The sequence below is a fragment of the Macrotis lagotis genome, chromosome 1 (genome assembly GCF_037893015.1).
Source record: "Macrotis lagotis isolate mMagLag1 chromosome 1, bilby.v1.9.chrom.fasta, whole genome shotgun sequence".
NCBI classification, from domain to species: domain Eukaryota; kingdom Metazoa; phylum Chordata; class Mammalia; order Peramelemorphia; family Peramelidae; genus Macrotis; species Macrotis lagotis.
Genome location: NC_133658.1, coordinates 666,666,659 through 666,684,166, shown reverse-complemented (window position 1 = coordinate 666,684,166; position 17,508 = coordinate 666,666,659). Strand labels below are relative to the sequence as shown.

The 17,508-nt window shown below is 33.9% G+C and overlaps 1 protein-coding gene across 2 annotated transcripts in view; it reads left to right on the top strand.

Moving 5' to 3' along the window:
- WDR75 (WD repeat domain 75) overlaps positions 1-17,508 on the top strand; it is a 30,669-nt gene that overhangs the window by 6,793 nt on the left and 6,368 nt on the right. Inside the window, exons 3-15 of one of the 2 annotated variants that reach the window (XM_074215518.1) lie at positions 462-527; positions 1,239-1,329; positions 4,295-4,419; positions 6,909-6,979; positions 7,831-7,947; positions 9,144-9,232; positions 9,900-10,058; positions 11,289-11,348; positions 11,437-11,552; positions 12,855-12,967; positions 13,446-13,603; positions 15,581-15,761; positions 16,591-16,685. In XM_074215518.1, the coding sequence (XP_074071619.1) occupies positions 462-527; positions 1,239-1,329; positions 4,295-4,419; positions 6,909-6,979; positions 7,831-7,947; positions 9,144-9,232; positions 9,900-10,058; positions 11,289-11,348; positions 11,437-11,552; positions 12,855-12,967; positions 13,446-13,603; positions 15,581-15,761; positions 16,591-16,685 (1,441 nt within the window). Of the gene's footprint in view, positions 1-461; positions 528-1,238; positions 1,330-4,294; positions 4,420-6,908; positions 6,980-7,830; positions 7,948-9,143; positions 9,233-9,899; positions 10,059-11,288; positions 11,349-11,436; positions 11,553-12,791; positions 12,968-13,445; positions 13,604-15,580; positions 15,762-16,590; positions 16,686-17,508 lie in introns of both variants that reach the window. The other variant, XM_074215517.1, reaches the window with a different exon arrangement.

Below are 17,508 nucleotides of genomic sequence, written 5' to 3'. Positions count from 1 at the left end.
GTGTTAGAAATACACATGAGTTCATTCAGTCTACCTGTGAAGCAAGTCTGATTTAGTTTAAGGCAAGTTGGTTGGAGTTAATTTTATACAAAATTGCTGATGATAATAGAGCCACTCAGACATAGAATTAAATTACTTCCTTATGTCCCTTCAGAAATGAAAAATTTGCTGATCATATAAATAGTCCAATAACAAGTTAAATGAGACTTTAGTAAATAGGACAGAAGATAGATGTGCAGTTTAGCCAAGATTCCCAAATTAAGATGGCTAACCAGTAAAATCTACCCAGGGTAGACAAAAGTAGTAAGATTTTCCATTTTTTCAAAGAAACTTGTCTTAATTCTATAGAGATAAATAAGGAAAAGTTTTATTATTTATTAAGAGTTCAATTTTTTTTATAATTTGATGTTTTTATTGGATTCTATGTTCTAATCGGTTATATGTTGCTTTCACCCTTTCAGCTATATTCTTGTTCTCTTGATGGTACAATTAAGCTCTGGGACTTCATAGATGGCATTCTGATAAAGGTATGTGGATTAACCTCTGTTTCTCAAAAGGAGATAGCATGAGCTAATAAAATGATATCCTTTGTGATCTGGTTCTCTTTTGAAGTTGTCCATAGAGCATATTCTTCAAGGCTGGAAAAATAGGACAAGAAAGACTAAGGACACTCTTATAGTAAAGTTTTTTTCTTTACAATTATTTCTGTTGAAAACAAGCATTAAGTGCCTACTATGTGCTGGGCATTAGGTATCTCATAAGGCAGACAGGTCAACTGACTTGCCCAGGGTCACAAAGGTAGTAAGTATCAAAGGCCATATTTGAACTCAGGTCTTCCTGGCTCCCAGACTCTCATTTGCCATATATCTGCAGAAATTTGATAAACTAGTTATCAAAGTGGTTTTTTCCTTTTGTTGTAAGGGAATAAGAATCATTTTTTTTAAATTTCCATTGCCATTTAGAATCTTTTATTCTGCCCCTAAAATTATACAAGCATACTTTGCAGAAGAAATCGTATAGTTGAATCTTGGAAAAAGTAGAGTCAAAAATTTTCTAAATTCATTTTTTTCTACTAGGTAGTTGGGGAAATTAAAAGGTTTTCAGAAGTTGCTCTCTAACTGAATTATGGAAAATGTACCATCCTTTATGAGTTGTGTTTAATCATAAGCAAAGTTATTTTCTTTATTTGATTATTTTAATTATTTTTAAAATATCCTTGTGTGATTTTTATCTTTCAGACTTTCGTGGTTGGGTGTAAACTGTATGCCTTCTTTGCACCTGTCCATCTTGAGGACTCAGTATTTATTATAATAAATAAAGAAATGCCAGGTATCAGTTACTATACATACATACTTCAAATACTATCCTGTACTGATTACAACATCATATTTCAGATTTTTGAGTCTCTCTGATGTATAATTCAGGACTCAAGTTTTTGGTTGTAATTACTGTCTTAATTTTTATATGAATTCAGCAGCTTTTTGTAATTGGATTTTATTTTATATGTTACATATTTTAGGGCTTATTTCATTTTACATATACACTGTAGGATGTAACATAACATCCCAACAAACTCAAATCTGCAGTGCAGAAAAGGAGAGGTTGCAGCAAAAAATAAAACTAACAAACATAGATCATTTTTTAATGCTGACTTGTGTTCTTGTATGTTCTTTTTGAATGTCTGTCCTTCATTCTATATTCTTCACCATCACTGTTATGCCAAAAATGCTGGACAATATTTGCTGAAAGTGTAGGAAATGAGGAGAGTTGAGGTATTGCTGCTTAGTATATCAGAATTTGTTTAAAGAATGCTGCTGTATTTGTTAGCAGTTTTATACCAGCATTAATAACTACAACCTCTATGGTTACTTCCTTATCTTTTTGAAATCTTTATGGATGTCTAGCTTATGCATGAAGATATCCTTGATGAAAATGAGAAGGGAGGAGTCAGCTAGGTGGCATAGTGGATAGAGCATTGGCCCTGGAGTCAAGAAGATCTCAGTTCAAATCTAGGGTCAGACACTTAATAATTGCCTAGCTGTGTGACTACAGGCAAGTCACTTAACCCCATTGCCTTAAATAAATAAAATGAAAAAGGTTATCTCCTGCATCCCTGTTTCAAAGTATCTACTTAATTCCACCCTTTCCATGTAGAATGCTTAGAATTAGAAGGCCATTTTTTTCCCATTAGGTTATTCTCAGTTTTGCTCAATAGGTTATTCTTAGATTTAAGTCACAATCTCTTGAAATATCTTATTCCAATCTTTCCTCTCATTTTCAGAGGAAATTGCCAAGTCTTATGTTATCCTAACTTTGACTTCTTTATAATTGAACTGTTTAACTCTGTTTTTGACTGTTTGCAGTATTTTTTTTTAAACCTGGAAGCTCTGGTTTTTGTCTTTGTTCTTGAGAAGTTTTCCTTTGGGAGTTTACTAATAGATCTTTTCATTTTCATTTTGTCTTTGGGTCTGAGAGATCTAGGAAATTTTCATTTAAGATTTTTTTGAAATCTGATTTTCTTGGTTTCAAAAAAGTAGTCTGGTTATTAAATTATCTCTCCATAACCTATTGTATAACCTATGTCACATTGTCTTTTTTTCTTTATTTTTTTTTAAGATTTTTTGTTTTAACTTTTTTTTATCTTTTGAAATCTTCATTTTTCTGTTTGGTTTATTCTACTTTTTAAGAATTTTAATTTACACTTTAGGTATTCCATTATTTATCTCTTGTTTGATTTCTTCTGGGAATTCTTGTCCTTAGGACCAGGATATATCCTTTTAACTGAAACTTGTCCTTTTACTTGTTTTGGAATTGTTCTCTTTTTCTGACTTTTTTAACCTTGATTTTCTCAGTTTCCAGACTGGGCACTTGTGCTTGAGTTAGTCAGATACTGCTCCCATTCTCCAGTATGATTTGGGTAGGCCCTGCTTGATTCAGATATGATAACTAAGCCACCTTTTAGAAGAATTATCTGGTTATTTCTCTTGTAGTAATTTATTCCCAGGTGTCTTGAATGCTGAATATTGGTTCAGCCCTATCTCCTGCTGTATTTAGGGTACCTGGATCTCCTCTTGCTTGGCACTAGTTTAACTCTGTCTTCTGCTGTGAGACTAACTTTTCATCTACCCTAGTTTGTCTCCATAATTCCTCAGGATTTTGTCAGTCTCGGTGGCGTTAAGTGACTTGCCCAAGGTCACACAGCTAGGCAATTATTAAGTGTCTGAGGCTGGATTTGAACTCAGATACTCCTGACTCCAGAGCTGGTGCTCTATCCTGTGCACCACCTAGCTACCCCAATTTTGTCAGTCTTTTTATGCAATCCCAGATTAAAAATGTATAGATGATTCTCATTGGTTTTCTTCATCATGATTCTTTGATTCATTTTTAGATCTTTTCAGCAGTGGTTGTAGGGAATCTGAGCACCTGTACAACCTGACAGACTGCCATTTTTCCATATTTCCTAGGATTTCCTCTTAATGTTTATTTCATATTTGCTTAATATTTCATATTAGTGAAAGGTAAAGAAAATTTCAGGAATTTATAATAGAAAGTCTGCCTATTTCCCTTAGCCCCTCAGCTAAAATGGAATCACATTATTCCATTTCCAAATGTACAATTTTAGGGTTGAGAGATTTTACAGGGCATGTGATCCAACTCACTAATGTACAGTTGAAGAAACTTAGTATCTTAATAAATAGTATTAATGTTGGTTTTCTGGTATCTTCTGGCTCTAATTTAATTATTTTCTATCATACCAAAGTATGATTTTAGGGTTTGGAAAAGTTAATAGAATAAAAGATGTTATCCAGTAAAGGGAACCTAAAAAAAAAATTAGGTTCTTTATATATCTATATCTATATCAGGATTACAAAAGCTGGATTTTGTAGATAATAGATCTAGAATTGTAAGACATCTCAGATGACATAGTTCAACCCCTTCATTTTATAAGTGAGGAAGCTAAGGTTTGTGAAGGAAACATGTCCTTTTCTAAGGTCATACAGGTTATGAACAGCAAAACTTTTTAAAGAGTCATAGTTATAGAAGATTTTCCAGTTTTCCTTTGCTTTTGCAGGGTGGGGGGGGTACTTTTATTTGTTAATTTTTTGTGCTATACATTCCTGTTGCCTGAATTTCTACTTTGAAAGGAACATCATCTTTAATATTTCCCAGAATTACTTAAGAATCACTAATTACCAAGCATCAAATGGATTTTACTTTACTGATGTAAATTTCTTTGGTAAAAAATGCATATCAGTTCCACTATAGAAACATTAATAAAATTTTCTTTAATTAGATGAGTTCCAGTTGGCTTCATTGAAACTTCCAAAATCACCAAGCCAAGAAATAGAAGCAAAAGAGTTATCATTTGTCTTGGATTATATAAACCAATCACCTAAGTGCACTGCCTTTGGAAGAGAAGTAAGTTTTGTTTCTAGACTTTGATTTTTATATAAGCCATAGATCATAAAGTCAATACATCTTACATTTTTGTTCAGATAACTTTTTTGTGCATAATTTTTTAAATCTATAAAATTTTAGTGTCCCCCAAACTAGAAAACTCCTTGTTTTAAATGTCTGTGACAACTTTAAAGCTAAGTATCAAGAAATGTCACTGCACATCCATATAAATGGCACTTTAGTTTTTAATTTTTAGATAGTTGTCATTTTGTTTTAAAGCATCTTAGAGTTTCTGAATATAGTTTAACATCACAAAATAAAGTCTTCTTATCCATAGAATTCAATTTGGAATCTTAGACATCATCTTTTATAGAAAATGGATCCCAGAGAAGGGAATTAACTTGGTCATAGTTACAAAGCTACCTAACAGCAGAACTTCTCTTCTGCCTTTTAAGTTTTCTATCAGTCCTACTGACAAAAGATAGAAAACTTTGATTATTTAATTCCAGAAATGTACACTCACTAAAATTAGAGACAATCATCATTTTACAATCCGTGATGGAATTAACTATCTGTGACCTACAAAATTGCTTAAACTTTATGGAGCCTACTGTACTAGTTACTTAGCGTTCTTGCTTAAAACTACAAGTTAACTTACCATTCTTCTGTCCTGTCCTCCAAAACTGTCCCAGTTCTCTAAATACTTCATGAAATCAAGGAAATGTCTGATTTTGGGATGTCTGGTCCATGTAGAAAACTAAAAAATTAGTATGAAGTGGGACCTTGGAAATACATTTTTCAGTTCATTTTATCTTGGTCAACAAATACTGTACCTGACAGGTGCCTGATAAGCTTTAAGTACAAGATGGGGTAGAATCACCCCTGCACCTTGATGCACCTTTCTTATTTGGCCAGTTGCCAGCATAGCATTTTTCTTTTTTTTCTTTTTTGACACCTATGGTTACTTCCTATTTCAAAAGAGGAATAAATATATTTTAGCAGATATGACTTTTGTTTATTTGTCTTAAGTGATGGAATGTATTTAGCCAAAGTGGGTAGAGTGTTGCTCTTGGAATAATAAGAGAGACCTAAAATTGCATCCTTCCACTCATACCATGGGCAGTTAATTTAGAATTTCATTGCTTTAAACACCTCTCTGAGACAATGAGTTACTAATCTACTTCAGGAGCTTATACTCTAGCTACCCCTAGATATAGTCATACTGAAAGTTTCTGAGTAATAACTTTCAACTTTTAGATATTCCATAAGTGTAAAGATATGACTGATCAGCTTGTGCTGGGTATAGTCTGTCAACTAGCATTTATTCCTGCTGTGTGTATTTATTAAATTAAATCATTGGGGATACAAAGAAACTCCCCCACCCCACCCCTGCTGCTATCTAGTAGTTCCCTAATAGGGAAGCATAACATACAAACAGCTGGTACAGGCACAATATAAATATAGAGAGAATAAATTGTGGATGGTCTCAGAGGGAAGGTACTAAAATTAAGAAGGACTGGAAAAGACTTCTTGAAGAATGTGAACTTTAACTAAGAGAGTGAAAGGAGGAGAAAGAGTGCTACAGACCAGGTAGATGGCCAGTGAAAACATTCATGGTCTGGAGATAAGAGTGTCTTGATCAAGATATGTCACAGAGGCCAGTGTTGCTGGATTCGAGATTACATAGAAGGGACTAAGATAAAAGAAAAGTGGAAAGGTAGAAAAGAACTAAAATACAAAGGCTTTTATACTTGATCCTGGAGCCACTTGAGTTAATTGAAGGGGGAAAGGGTGTTGTCAGACCTGTGCTTTAGGAAGATCAGTTTGACAGCTGAATGGAAAATGGGTTGGAGCAGAGGCTTGAGGAAAGGAGACCAAATCGGCAGACTAGTCCAGGTATGAGGTGATGACTGAGAGGAAGCATTGAGTTGAATTTTAGACATGGTGAGTTCAAGATTGAATTTAAGAAGCTTTTTGGTGATGAAATAGAGTATCTAAAGATGCCCCAGGATATTGTAAAATTTTATTTTCTTACTAATTAACAAATATTCTCTCTTTTACCCTTTCCCATTCCCCCCAATCCCCTTGCTTTCACTATCCGTCCCTGGCCATTCAAAACCTCAACAGGAAGACCTTTGTAAAAAATATGCATAATCAAGCAAGCAAATCCCTTCATTGACCACGTTGAAAAAATTGAATGTCTCATTTGTATTTTAGGCCCATCACTTCTCTATCAGAAAACAGGTAGCATACTTCATCTTTGGTCCTCAGATTTAGCATTGCATTGCTAAGTGTTCTAAAGTCTTTTCAAGGTTCTTTTCTTTTATAGGTGAGCATCCTTAATTTCTTTTTTGGATGCTGCATACGTCATTACCCTAATAAATTTCAAAAATGCTGTTTTTTAAGAAATATGGCACTTTTTAAGAAGAATATTAGCAATTAAACAGTTTTGATGCTTCAGTTTTTGGAGCTTATGACTAAGATCAAGTTGTTTCTCTTTCAAAACATAGGGCCAGTATGTTGTTGCAGCTCGAGACCTGTACTTGTCAGTATATTTCTTCAAAAAGAAAAAGACATTTGGGTAAGAATTCACTTTTTTATTGTTTGTCACTATTTTGGTTTAATGTATTAAGTTTTTTCCTCCATAAAAATAAAACTTTTAGTGATGGTTGTACCTGTTATACTCTAAATTTCAAAATTTTTTCATGTTTAATACTGTATTGGATTCAGATTTTGAAATCTTTTCATATAAAAATTGCTTTATTTTTCTGAGTTAATTACAGCAGCCTAGAAAGTTGACAGTTAAAAGCCCATGTAGTGAATCTGGACTAGTTAGTAGGTACCAAATGCTCTTCAGTCATTCAGTGCCATGGATGGTTTGGTGTTTTGTTTATACCTCAAAATTAAATTATCTTGAAATTTGGTTCAACTGGAAATTTAATCCTAATAAAAGGATGCTTATCCCCCCAGTCATAGAAGTCTCTGTTTCTAACTCAAACCTAACTAAATTTAGAATATCAGAAGTGGAGGAGACCCAAGAAACTATGTAGACCAATTTGGTCATTTTACAATTGAAGAATCTGAGAGCCAAAGTAGAAACCACAAAACAAGGCAGTAGCAAACTCTCTCATTTACAGATTAGGAAACTAAAATGACATCCAGAAACACATAACAAGGTCTCTAAGAGGATTAAGAAGTAAATTAGGAGCATTTTAGATTCAAATACATATGAAACTTGCCATATTAGTGTTTACTTAACAAAGAAAATCCGTGGTCTGTGTTTTGTTTGCCTCCTAATCTTCCATTTAATAGATTTTGAAAAAAATTAGGTTTCCCTTCCAATACTTTTAAAACTACCTTTTGAATAAACAACTACAACTACTGATATAGGCAGAAGTTATTTTTATAATCATGAAAAACTTTTCCTTTAAGGTTTTCTTTACCTTCAGGAAATAAGAAGAATTGCAATAATATCTTTACTTGTGTAGCGTGTCATCCTAAAGAAGATTGCATAGCAACTGGACATCAGGATGGCAGAATTCGTCTCTGGTAGGTTTTATATCTGATATATCTGAAGAACTTGTAATTGTACATGCCCCCCCCCAAAAAAAAAAACCACTGAGGACCCACTGAATTAATTGAAATTTGGTACTGTCTTTTATTTTTGCCTTCATTAAAAAACCTTTTGAAGAGAATATAGCACCAATTTTAGTGAAATTACAAGGTATATTTCAGCACAACTAACATAATGCTTCAGGTGATAGGTGATGAAAAAGATTTTAACTTGCATTTTAAAAATAATCTAACTTATGTGGTGATCCAGTCAGCACATTAAGTGCTAGTGTTTACAAAATATTGTGGTGGGTTCTGGGGTTGTAACAAAAACGAAACAGTTCATACCCCTGGTGCTTATGATGTGCTATGAAGATATGATATTCACAAATAATAAGTAGAAATTTTAAGCTATCAATGTTTTAAATTTCATTAGGAGAGAGGCAGTAGTATTTGAGATGAAAAGGAAACGCCTAATAAAAGAGGTTACATTGAACTGTTTTGTAAAAAAAAAAAAAAAAAAAAAAAAAAACCCTAAAGATAATGAGAAACAGAGGTAAGAAACTATTTCATTCCAGAAAAGGCAGATCACCTCTACACAGTCATAGAGATAGGTGATGTTTTGTCATGTAAAGGCAAGAATATAGATAAAAGGCCAGTTTGGCAGTAAAAGAGAGTGTGTTGAAGGAAAGAAACCTCTGAAGATTTTTGAGAAGGGGGAATGAAATAGTCTGATACGTATTTTAGGAATCTTGCTTTGGCAGCTGTGTAAAGAATAGATTTGAAAGGGATAAAAGTGAAATAAGGGAGTAATTGGGGGCTATTGTGTTAGTCTGGTAGGGCTTAGAACTTGAACTTGAGTAAAAGCCATGAGAATGGAAAGAAAGGACTAAGCAAAAACTGTTTTGGAGATGGGAGCCATATAGCTTGGCAGCTGCTAGGCTAACAGATCAAAGAGAACTCCAAGGTTGTGAAACTGATGAACTAGAATCATTGTAGTGCCTTCAACAAAAAGTGGAAAGTTTAGAGCAGGGTTAGTTAAGAGTGAAAATGTGAGTTCTGTTTTAGACATGTTAAGTATGCTATGGGTGTTCCATCCAAGAATATCTAGTGGACAGTTGACATTACAGAATCCAAGTCATTATCACATTCTTGATTAAATAACTGAAATTAAATGTCTTTTTCCTAAATAGGAGAAATTTCAATGACAATAAAAACTATACTTACACATCTCTACATTGGCATCATGATACAGTTATGGATCTAGCTTTTTCAATAGAAGGTAAATGTATATTTAATATTTTGAATGTGGAAATGAATCTTGAGTGTACTCTTAGCAATCATTTGACTTGCTCGATTTGTTAGCAGAAATATGTAATTTTATCTCTTCCCTTTGTATATATTTTTACATTGTAATATAGTTTAACTTAAGTCCTGTTCCCATCTTTCATTTATGACTTGGAAAGAACCCCTGGATCATTGAAGGAAAACACAGCTCTAGTATATTTGGCAAACTTAGAAAGACACTGAGTGTAGTAATACTAATAGACTGCCTGTTTTCCATGGAACATTCTGACTGAGCCTAGAGAAGATCATCAAAAGGAGGCTGGACAGTAGATAATAAATTCTACTGCTTTGTCAACCTTTCCCCCACACAAAAAAATTTCAAAGTGACCCTAACCCCTAGGCAATTCCCCTTCTACTTCATAATAGCAGTGGCAGAAAAGACCACGCAAATATCTACTCACAGCTTAGAGGAAATGTAAAGAGAGGTCATCATGATCTTTACCATTTTGTTTTGCACTATTCACTAACAAATTAGAAGGCTTAGTCTTTAAGTGATCTTAGAAATTTGTATATTTGAAGTATTCATATATGTCATGCTGTTATATTTAAAGTTTCTCTAATAAATATATATTCTTCATTCTTTTTGTGTAATGGATGGAAAGGCACCAGTCTTTTGAGTGGTGGGCGTGAATCTGTCCTTGTAGAATGGCGAGGAGGCATAGAGAAAAATAAAGAGTTCCTGCCCCGTTTAGGAGGCACCATTGAACATATTTCAGCCTCACCAGGAGGGGATTTGTTCTGCACTTCTCACTCTGATAATAGTAAGTACATAAATTATTTTTAAATGATCTGATAATGTGACCAAATATAGTTAACACCTCATTAGAAATTAGATAGGAAACAGGACTTAAAGTCATTTAGCATCTTAGATAGCTTTTTAATGTGCAGTTTTACTTCTACTCCTCCTCCTTGTAGTCTTTTATGAAATAGATATGGGTAATAACAAAGTGGCAAGTGTTACATCAGACTTTGCTTTCTCCATCTTTTATGATCTTCCTCCAAACATCAAAAAAAAAAAGTCAAGTGACATACTTTACAAAATCAAAAATTTAGAGAAAATGATGTCAGAGTCATCAAGGTTAATTCCTTTGTTTTATAATTGAGGGAACTGAGTTCTTGGAAGTTTTAATTCCCCAGGAAGCAAGTCCAGAGATTTGAACCCAGGTCCTCTAACTCCAAATTTAGTATTCTTCACTATACTAAAATGAGCTGCTCCTTTTATAATATGATGTTTTCTAAATTAACTGATGGGAGTCCTTGATAAAATTCTGGAATGTTCTAATATTCGATCAAAAAAATGTGTATATGCTAAACATATGATTTAGTTGAAAGAACTAGGAATGCTTATTTCAGTCTGTACATATAATCAAAAGCTTATTCTATGGGAATTGGATTAGAATTAAGTCTGCTTGGTGCCAGGGGATGGAACATGCTGCTCATTGTAACTATTCTCCAAAATGGATCAATTGCCTGGGCAAGGGTAAATTTCTTTTGAGATTGATTTGAGATCAAATATTGGTTGCGTAACCACTTGGAGATTCTGTTAAAAGGGTTCATGTTTCAATTAGTTGTTGAAGCAAGAATCCCTTCCAAATCCTAGAATTTATTTTTTAGATAGGTCATTTATAGTACTTTGAGTTCATAAAAATGAGTTGTCCATCCCCCCCCACCCCCCATTTATATATTAGATAGTTCTGATTTAGTCCAACTTTAAAAAGTGTTTCATCCCCTCCCCCCTACTCTCTTTTAGAGATTCAGGGTTCCATGGATATTGAATGTTGTAAAGAATGTCAGATTTTTTTTTCCATGAATTGGTCGGTGTTCTCTTTTTTCTGTTTCTCAAAAAGTTGAAGAGGAGAGGGATATGAGGAAAGCTAGGTGGTGAAGAAATTATATTAAAAAAATGCATTTTTTAAAAAAGGAAGAAAAAGTAGTCATTGAATTCTGGTGTTTAGGAATCACATAAAATCAACTGCATTTATTTTCCACAGAAATTATGATCATTCACCGAAACCTTGAGGTCTCTTCAATGATCCAAGGACTTGTTAAAGGTACATGTAATGAAGATCATTGGTAATTGCCTGTGTTACTAGACCATCATTTTCTAACTAGGAAGCTCCTTGTCACTTTTCGTTGCAGACAGTGTTGTCAATACTGGTTTGATGATTGATCCAAGAACTAAAGCCCTGGTTATGAATGGGAAGCCTGGTCATTTACAGTTTTATTCTCTCCAAAATGACAAACAGCTGTACAATGTAAGTTAATATTCAGTTCACTGCCAACAAAGTTTTGCTCAAATAATTTACAGAAGATCCTGGAGGTCAAAGAAATTGTTTATTTAATACCAATCAGTAAAAAGTTATGTTTGTGTTTACTTGAATACAGTCAATACCAGCAGTAGCTGGTTAGTTCAACTCATGCTAAACAGGTTACGTTTTCAGATTAGATCTTCTCTGGTTATTTAGTTTTATCACATTATCTCACATCGGAACTTCAAATTCTGTCCAACTTGCTCCTATCACTCTTTGGTAATAAGATCAGAGAGACTATTGATGGGTCAGCACAAATCCATCAGCACTTCTGAGGAAAAAAAGAAATACAAAACCTAGAATCTAGTTTCTTCTACTTAAAAGATAGACTTTTTTTTCTTTAGGGGGGTCTCCTGCTTCCTCTGGAAAACAGTGATATTGTCTAATGAAATTATTGTATAAAACAGTGGTATCAAATAAATATTTGACATCTCTGGTGTAAGAAAATTAATTCATTTTGGAAACTGAGTTGCAAATTTAATTATTATTTCAATTTTGGACATCAAGACCATTTATAATAAACAAACATTTTGTGTTCCTACAGATAATTAGTCACCACAGATTTTGTAGAAAGTCATTACTATATTAAGATAGTTTGTTTTCCTTTTTGTTTTTGGAAGTTCCATCAAGAGTAATTTCATTTCTTCTGAACTAAAAATTCTCATCTCTGCGAAAAGCAATAAAATTTGTTTTCATATAATCTTCCTAAAATATTAAAAAGTTAAGACTCAAGAAGTCCTGATTCTAGATCCAGTACTGTCACTAGCCAGGTGATCTTGGACAAGATAATTAACGTCTTTGGATCTTAGTTTCCTCATCTATAAAATGAGTCTCTTTGCTCTTGAAATTCTTGGATTCTAAGTATTAAACAGAATTATAGCATTTGGGAGTTGGAAATGGCCTTAGTTGTCTGTAATCCACCCCATACTTGAAAAAGAATTTTCCATTGTAACGTACCCCACAAGTAGTTGTCCAGCATCTGCTGAAAGACCTCCAGGGTGATGGAGTAGGAAGTAATAGAGCAGCTCACCACCTACAGCTCTGAACTAGAAAAATCCCTGTGTCAGTTGCAAATTAATAACATTGAAGGAAGGTAACAGTGCACTCTATCTTTGCTTCAATATGAAAATATTTTGTAATAGTAAATACTTTTCATGTCTTTTTTTTTCCCAAAAAAAACTTTAGTTAGATATCGTGCAGCAGGAATATATTAATGATCCTGGTCTTGTTCACATTGAATTAATGAAGGTTGCATTTAGTTCTAAAGGCAACTGGCTTGCCACAGTGGAACAACGACAAGAGAAGGAAGCAGAGCTTGAATTACAGATGAAACTGTGGGAATTTAACGAGCAACAACAAGGGTAATGCTTCCTGTCTAACCAGGCCACATTCTCTAAGAATTAATGAATTAACTTGTTTTTAAACTCATCACTTTGTTTTTAAAATATCAGGCTTTAAACTAGACTGAAAAACCTTTTTTAAAACAAATTGAATGTGACAGAAGCTTTCTAAGAATTGAAACACTGCATTCAATAAAATTCTGTAATTTTCATATGAAAACTCTAATTTGGTGAAAATCATTCCAGCCTACCTTTAAATGAACCACACAATGTACAGCCATAATAAGTCCCTTGAGAACAGGGACGATAGCCACAATTTCTTGCCTGTATTAGGCATTCCATAAATGAAGATAGTGGTATGTCACTTGATCTTTTCCCAGATAAAATAGAAATATATGCAAAGAAGTAAGTTCTGTTTAAAATATTTTATATAAAAGTGCATTTATATCTCACATACAGTTTAAGAGTTATAAAAAAGATTTTCTTTTCTTTCATTTAGATTTATTCTTAACACAAGAATCAACATGCCACATGAGGACCATGTGACAGCTCTATGTTTCTCTGATACAGAAAATTCAGAAACTCCTACCTTAGTAACCACCAGTAAAGATGGCCACTTTAAAGTCTGGATATTAGCTGATGACTCAGATATATATAGTAAGTTTATTTTTTAAAATTTATTTGTCCCACTGGAGTATTTAAATTGAGTATCATGTTTTTGTTCAGTTTTATTTTATTAATTTCAGCAAAATTTTACATGAGAACAAAGTTGTGAGCAGTTTAGAAATATTTTTTTTCAATTTAATTTAAGCAGTACTTTTAAATTGTGTATTCTTGAGATGTGTCCTTCTAGTTTGAAATGTTGACAGTTTTGCTTGGACTCTTATTTTGCTAAATAGAACTTTGTGTATGTCAGTGTTGATTGCACTTTCTATTTTTATTAGTTTCTAGAATTATATTCATTCCTGATATTTAGCATATCCAGAAAAAACTTAGTATTTTTCCCCAAAAGCTCTACTCATTTTCCAAATTTCCCTGTTTATGTTTAAGGTACCATCCTTCCAAGTTACCTAGTTTTGCAACCACAGAGTCTTCTTAGCTTATTCTTCATCAAACATTCAGTTACCAAACTTTTCTACTTTCCACATATCTCAGTTACCCTCATCTCTGTTCTTTCAGCTGCCACCCTAATTCAGACCCTCATCACCTCTCATCTAGAATATGATAATGGCCATCTAATTCATTTCTCTGCCGTGACTCTCTCCTTTTGAATCCATTTTTCCATTCAACCACCAAAATCATCATCCTAAAAACAAGTCTGATGGTGTCAGTGTCCAGTGGTCCCCTGTTACCCCTTGGATCAGATAAGATCCTCTCTTTGGCACTTCAGAGCTCATCACATTATTCTAACTTAGCTTTCCAACTACCCCGTCACACAAGCTGTTCCTTCTTTCTGTTCCTTACACAGTCCTTCATGTTCCTGTGCCTTTGCCCTGACTGTGTCTGTATCTGAAATGCATGCCCTTAGAATTACACTCTACTTTCTATATGAAACCTCCTCCCCCCATTGCCTACTATAAATTTTTTATAGCAGGAACTATTTCAATTATTTGTTTGTCCAGCACTTGTAGTAAGAAGTATATATAGTAGGTACCTAATATATGCTTACTGATAGTGATTTTTTGAACATTATTTTCTTCTGTTGACTCTCCATAGAAATAGAGTTCATATTGTTTTAGATAAACGTAGTCTTTTAAGTCTTCATGCTTTTGCTTGAGGTTGCTTTAACGTTTTTAGAAACGGAGTATCTTTTTGACTTTTGTCTGGAGTTTTTATCCATTTTACATTTCAACTTAATTTCCACCAGAGGGAGCACAAAGACAAAATAAAAAATTAAATCCAATTTAACAATTCAGCTCAGTCCATTTTGCTTAGCAGATTAAGTCGTTAATGAAGAAGTATAAAGCATTGTCAGGAAGAGGCATACTCTTCCTTCTCCTTCCCCTCACCAATGCATATGTGGAAACTATTAACAAATTTCTACTTTGAAAGATAGTAACAGGTGTTAGCATGAATGAGAATGAAGTAGAAGGCATCTGTTCTAAACCTTCTCCTCCTCTCCTTAAGTCCTCACTTCTAGTCTCTAACCTATCCTTCCTTTACTAAGAATCTAGAGGCTAATCTGTTGCAAAGATACTTGATGTTAAGAAGAGAGAGGATGAGATGTTTGTTCTTATGAGGCAGGAGATTAGACATAGGTAGAATTACTCCAGTAGAATTCTTTTGTTGCCAGGAGAAATGGAGGAAGGCCTCCAACATATTAATTTAACTTCCTGTGGAAAACTTATGGACATTATCAGTAGTCATACAGGATAATCTATGGATATCCATGGGATGTGTCTGCATCATTGGAGGGAGTATTGAGATCATATAATCCATTAGAAAATTATTTTTTCAATATTTTCTCTTCATTTGTGTTTATTGCACATATTTGAGTATGGTAAGTTATAGCTACATCATATAATCTAATCTTTTACATTATGTGAATACCTAATATGTTATGAATCTGTAAGTTTTTCATTATGATATATGGAACTATTTTGTCAAATAGAATTTCATTCACTTTTTTCATAGAACAAGCTATGGGTTGGACTTGTGATTTTGTCGGCAGTTATCACAATTACCAAGCAACAAATTGCTGTTTCTCTGAAGATGAGTCTTTGCTTGCAGTTAGTTTCGAAGAAATAATAACATTATGGGACTCAGCTACTTGGGAGCTTAAATGTACATTTTGTCACCGTCCTGGGAATATAAAGTAAGTAATTTTTAATGTTTTCTGCAATTGTATTTATCAGTATTTTAAAAATTGGAAAATCCTTGTCCAGAGAAATTTGTTACTGTATTTACTTCAAAAATATATAGCAGAGGGGGTGACTAGGTGGCGCAGTGGATAGAGCACCAGTCCTGGAGTCAGGAGTACCTGAGTTCAAATCTGACCTCAGACACTTAATATTTACCTAGCTGTGTGGCCTTGGATGTTTGTCCCTACTTAACCCTATTGCCGTGCAAAGAAAAAAATATATATATAGCAGAACTTGGAGCTGAAAGATCTGATTCTACCTGCAGTAGCTCTGTGTTAGATTTTAATGTTAGAAATTTTCTTTTTTCTTGCTAAATAAACATTCAACAATTAGCTCTTTTTGTTCTTATATTTGTCAGATGATTTGGGCAAATTCTACAGAGCTTGATAAAATATGAAATATAAAATTGATACTTTTTTTTCAAGTCAACTATGTTGGGGGGGGGGGTGTTTGCAAGACAATAGGGTTAAGTGACTTGCCCAGATTCACACAACCAGGTAATTATTAAGTTTCTGAGTTCAGATATGAACTCAGTTCCTCCTGACTCCAGGGCCCCTGCTCTATTTACTGCACCACCTTGCTGCCCCGACCAAGAAATAAAATAAATTCCTGAATAAATCTTACTATAACATCCCATGACCCATTTTCCACTTGAATAATTGCAAACAATGAAGTTGTCATGTGTCAGAATTAAAGTTTACATAAGGCTAGTCCATGTACTATAAAATATGAGAAACAAGACTGCCTATTTCCTTAGATTTTTGCTTGTTTGTCTCTTTCCAGGAATCTTTGCTTTGGGAGACAGACTTGTTCCAAATATCTTCTGGGTACAACTGAAAAGAATATTTTGTGCTGCTGGAACTTACTCACTTGTGCATGTAAGATCTTTTTCTAATTCATTATAACTTCCAAAGAAATGCCTACAACATAGAGGAAATTGCTCCTAAGCTTTGAAAATTATAAAAACCATCCAGCTTCTGTTTTAACCACCTAGATGCCACTCAGTTTTTGTTGTTTTCCTGACTAGCTAGATTTCCCCAGCTTTTGAAATACTGTACCTATCTCTATATATATATTAGAATATTTGTTAAGGGGGGAAGTTAGGTGATTCAATGGATAGAATGTTGTACCTAGAGTCAGAAAGACTCAACTTGAGTTTAAATCTGACCTCAGATACTTATTAACTATATGACCCTGGACAAGTAACTTAGCCCTATGTGCCTCCATTTCTTCATCTGTAAAATGAGTTGAAGAAGGAAATGACACAACCACTCCAGTATCTCTGCCAAGACACCCTCATATATAGAAGTCAAGAAACAAACCCAGGTTCTCTAACTCCATAGTGTCCTTTATACCACACCTTGCTCTTCCCAGTGGAAAAATACCCCAGATAGTTGTCCCTAGTATACTTTGTTTTGTTGAAATGTTCTTATCACCAAGGGGAATGTTATGAGTTGGGAGTAGGTTATGCAGGGTATACTGTACCTCTGCCCTGTTCTTTGACTTCCTTTGACATAATATTCCAAAGAATATTTAAGTCTATACATACTAAAAAAGGAGGTGTGAACAATTAATTATTTTGTGGCTTCTCTCCTTGGGAATACCAAGGGAAAAATCATGTATGAGTAGCCACTCATTTTGAAATAACTGTAAGTTTGGGGTACTGATTCATCTGAACTTGGAAAAGAAATTGTCCTTGTC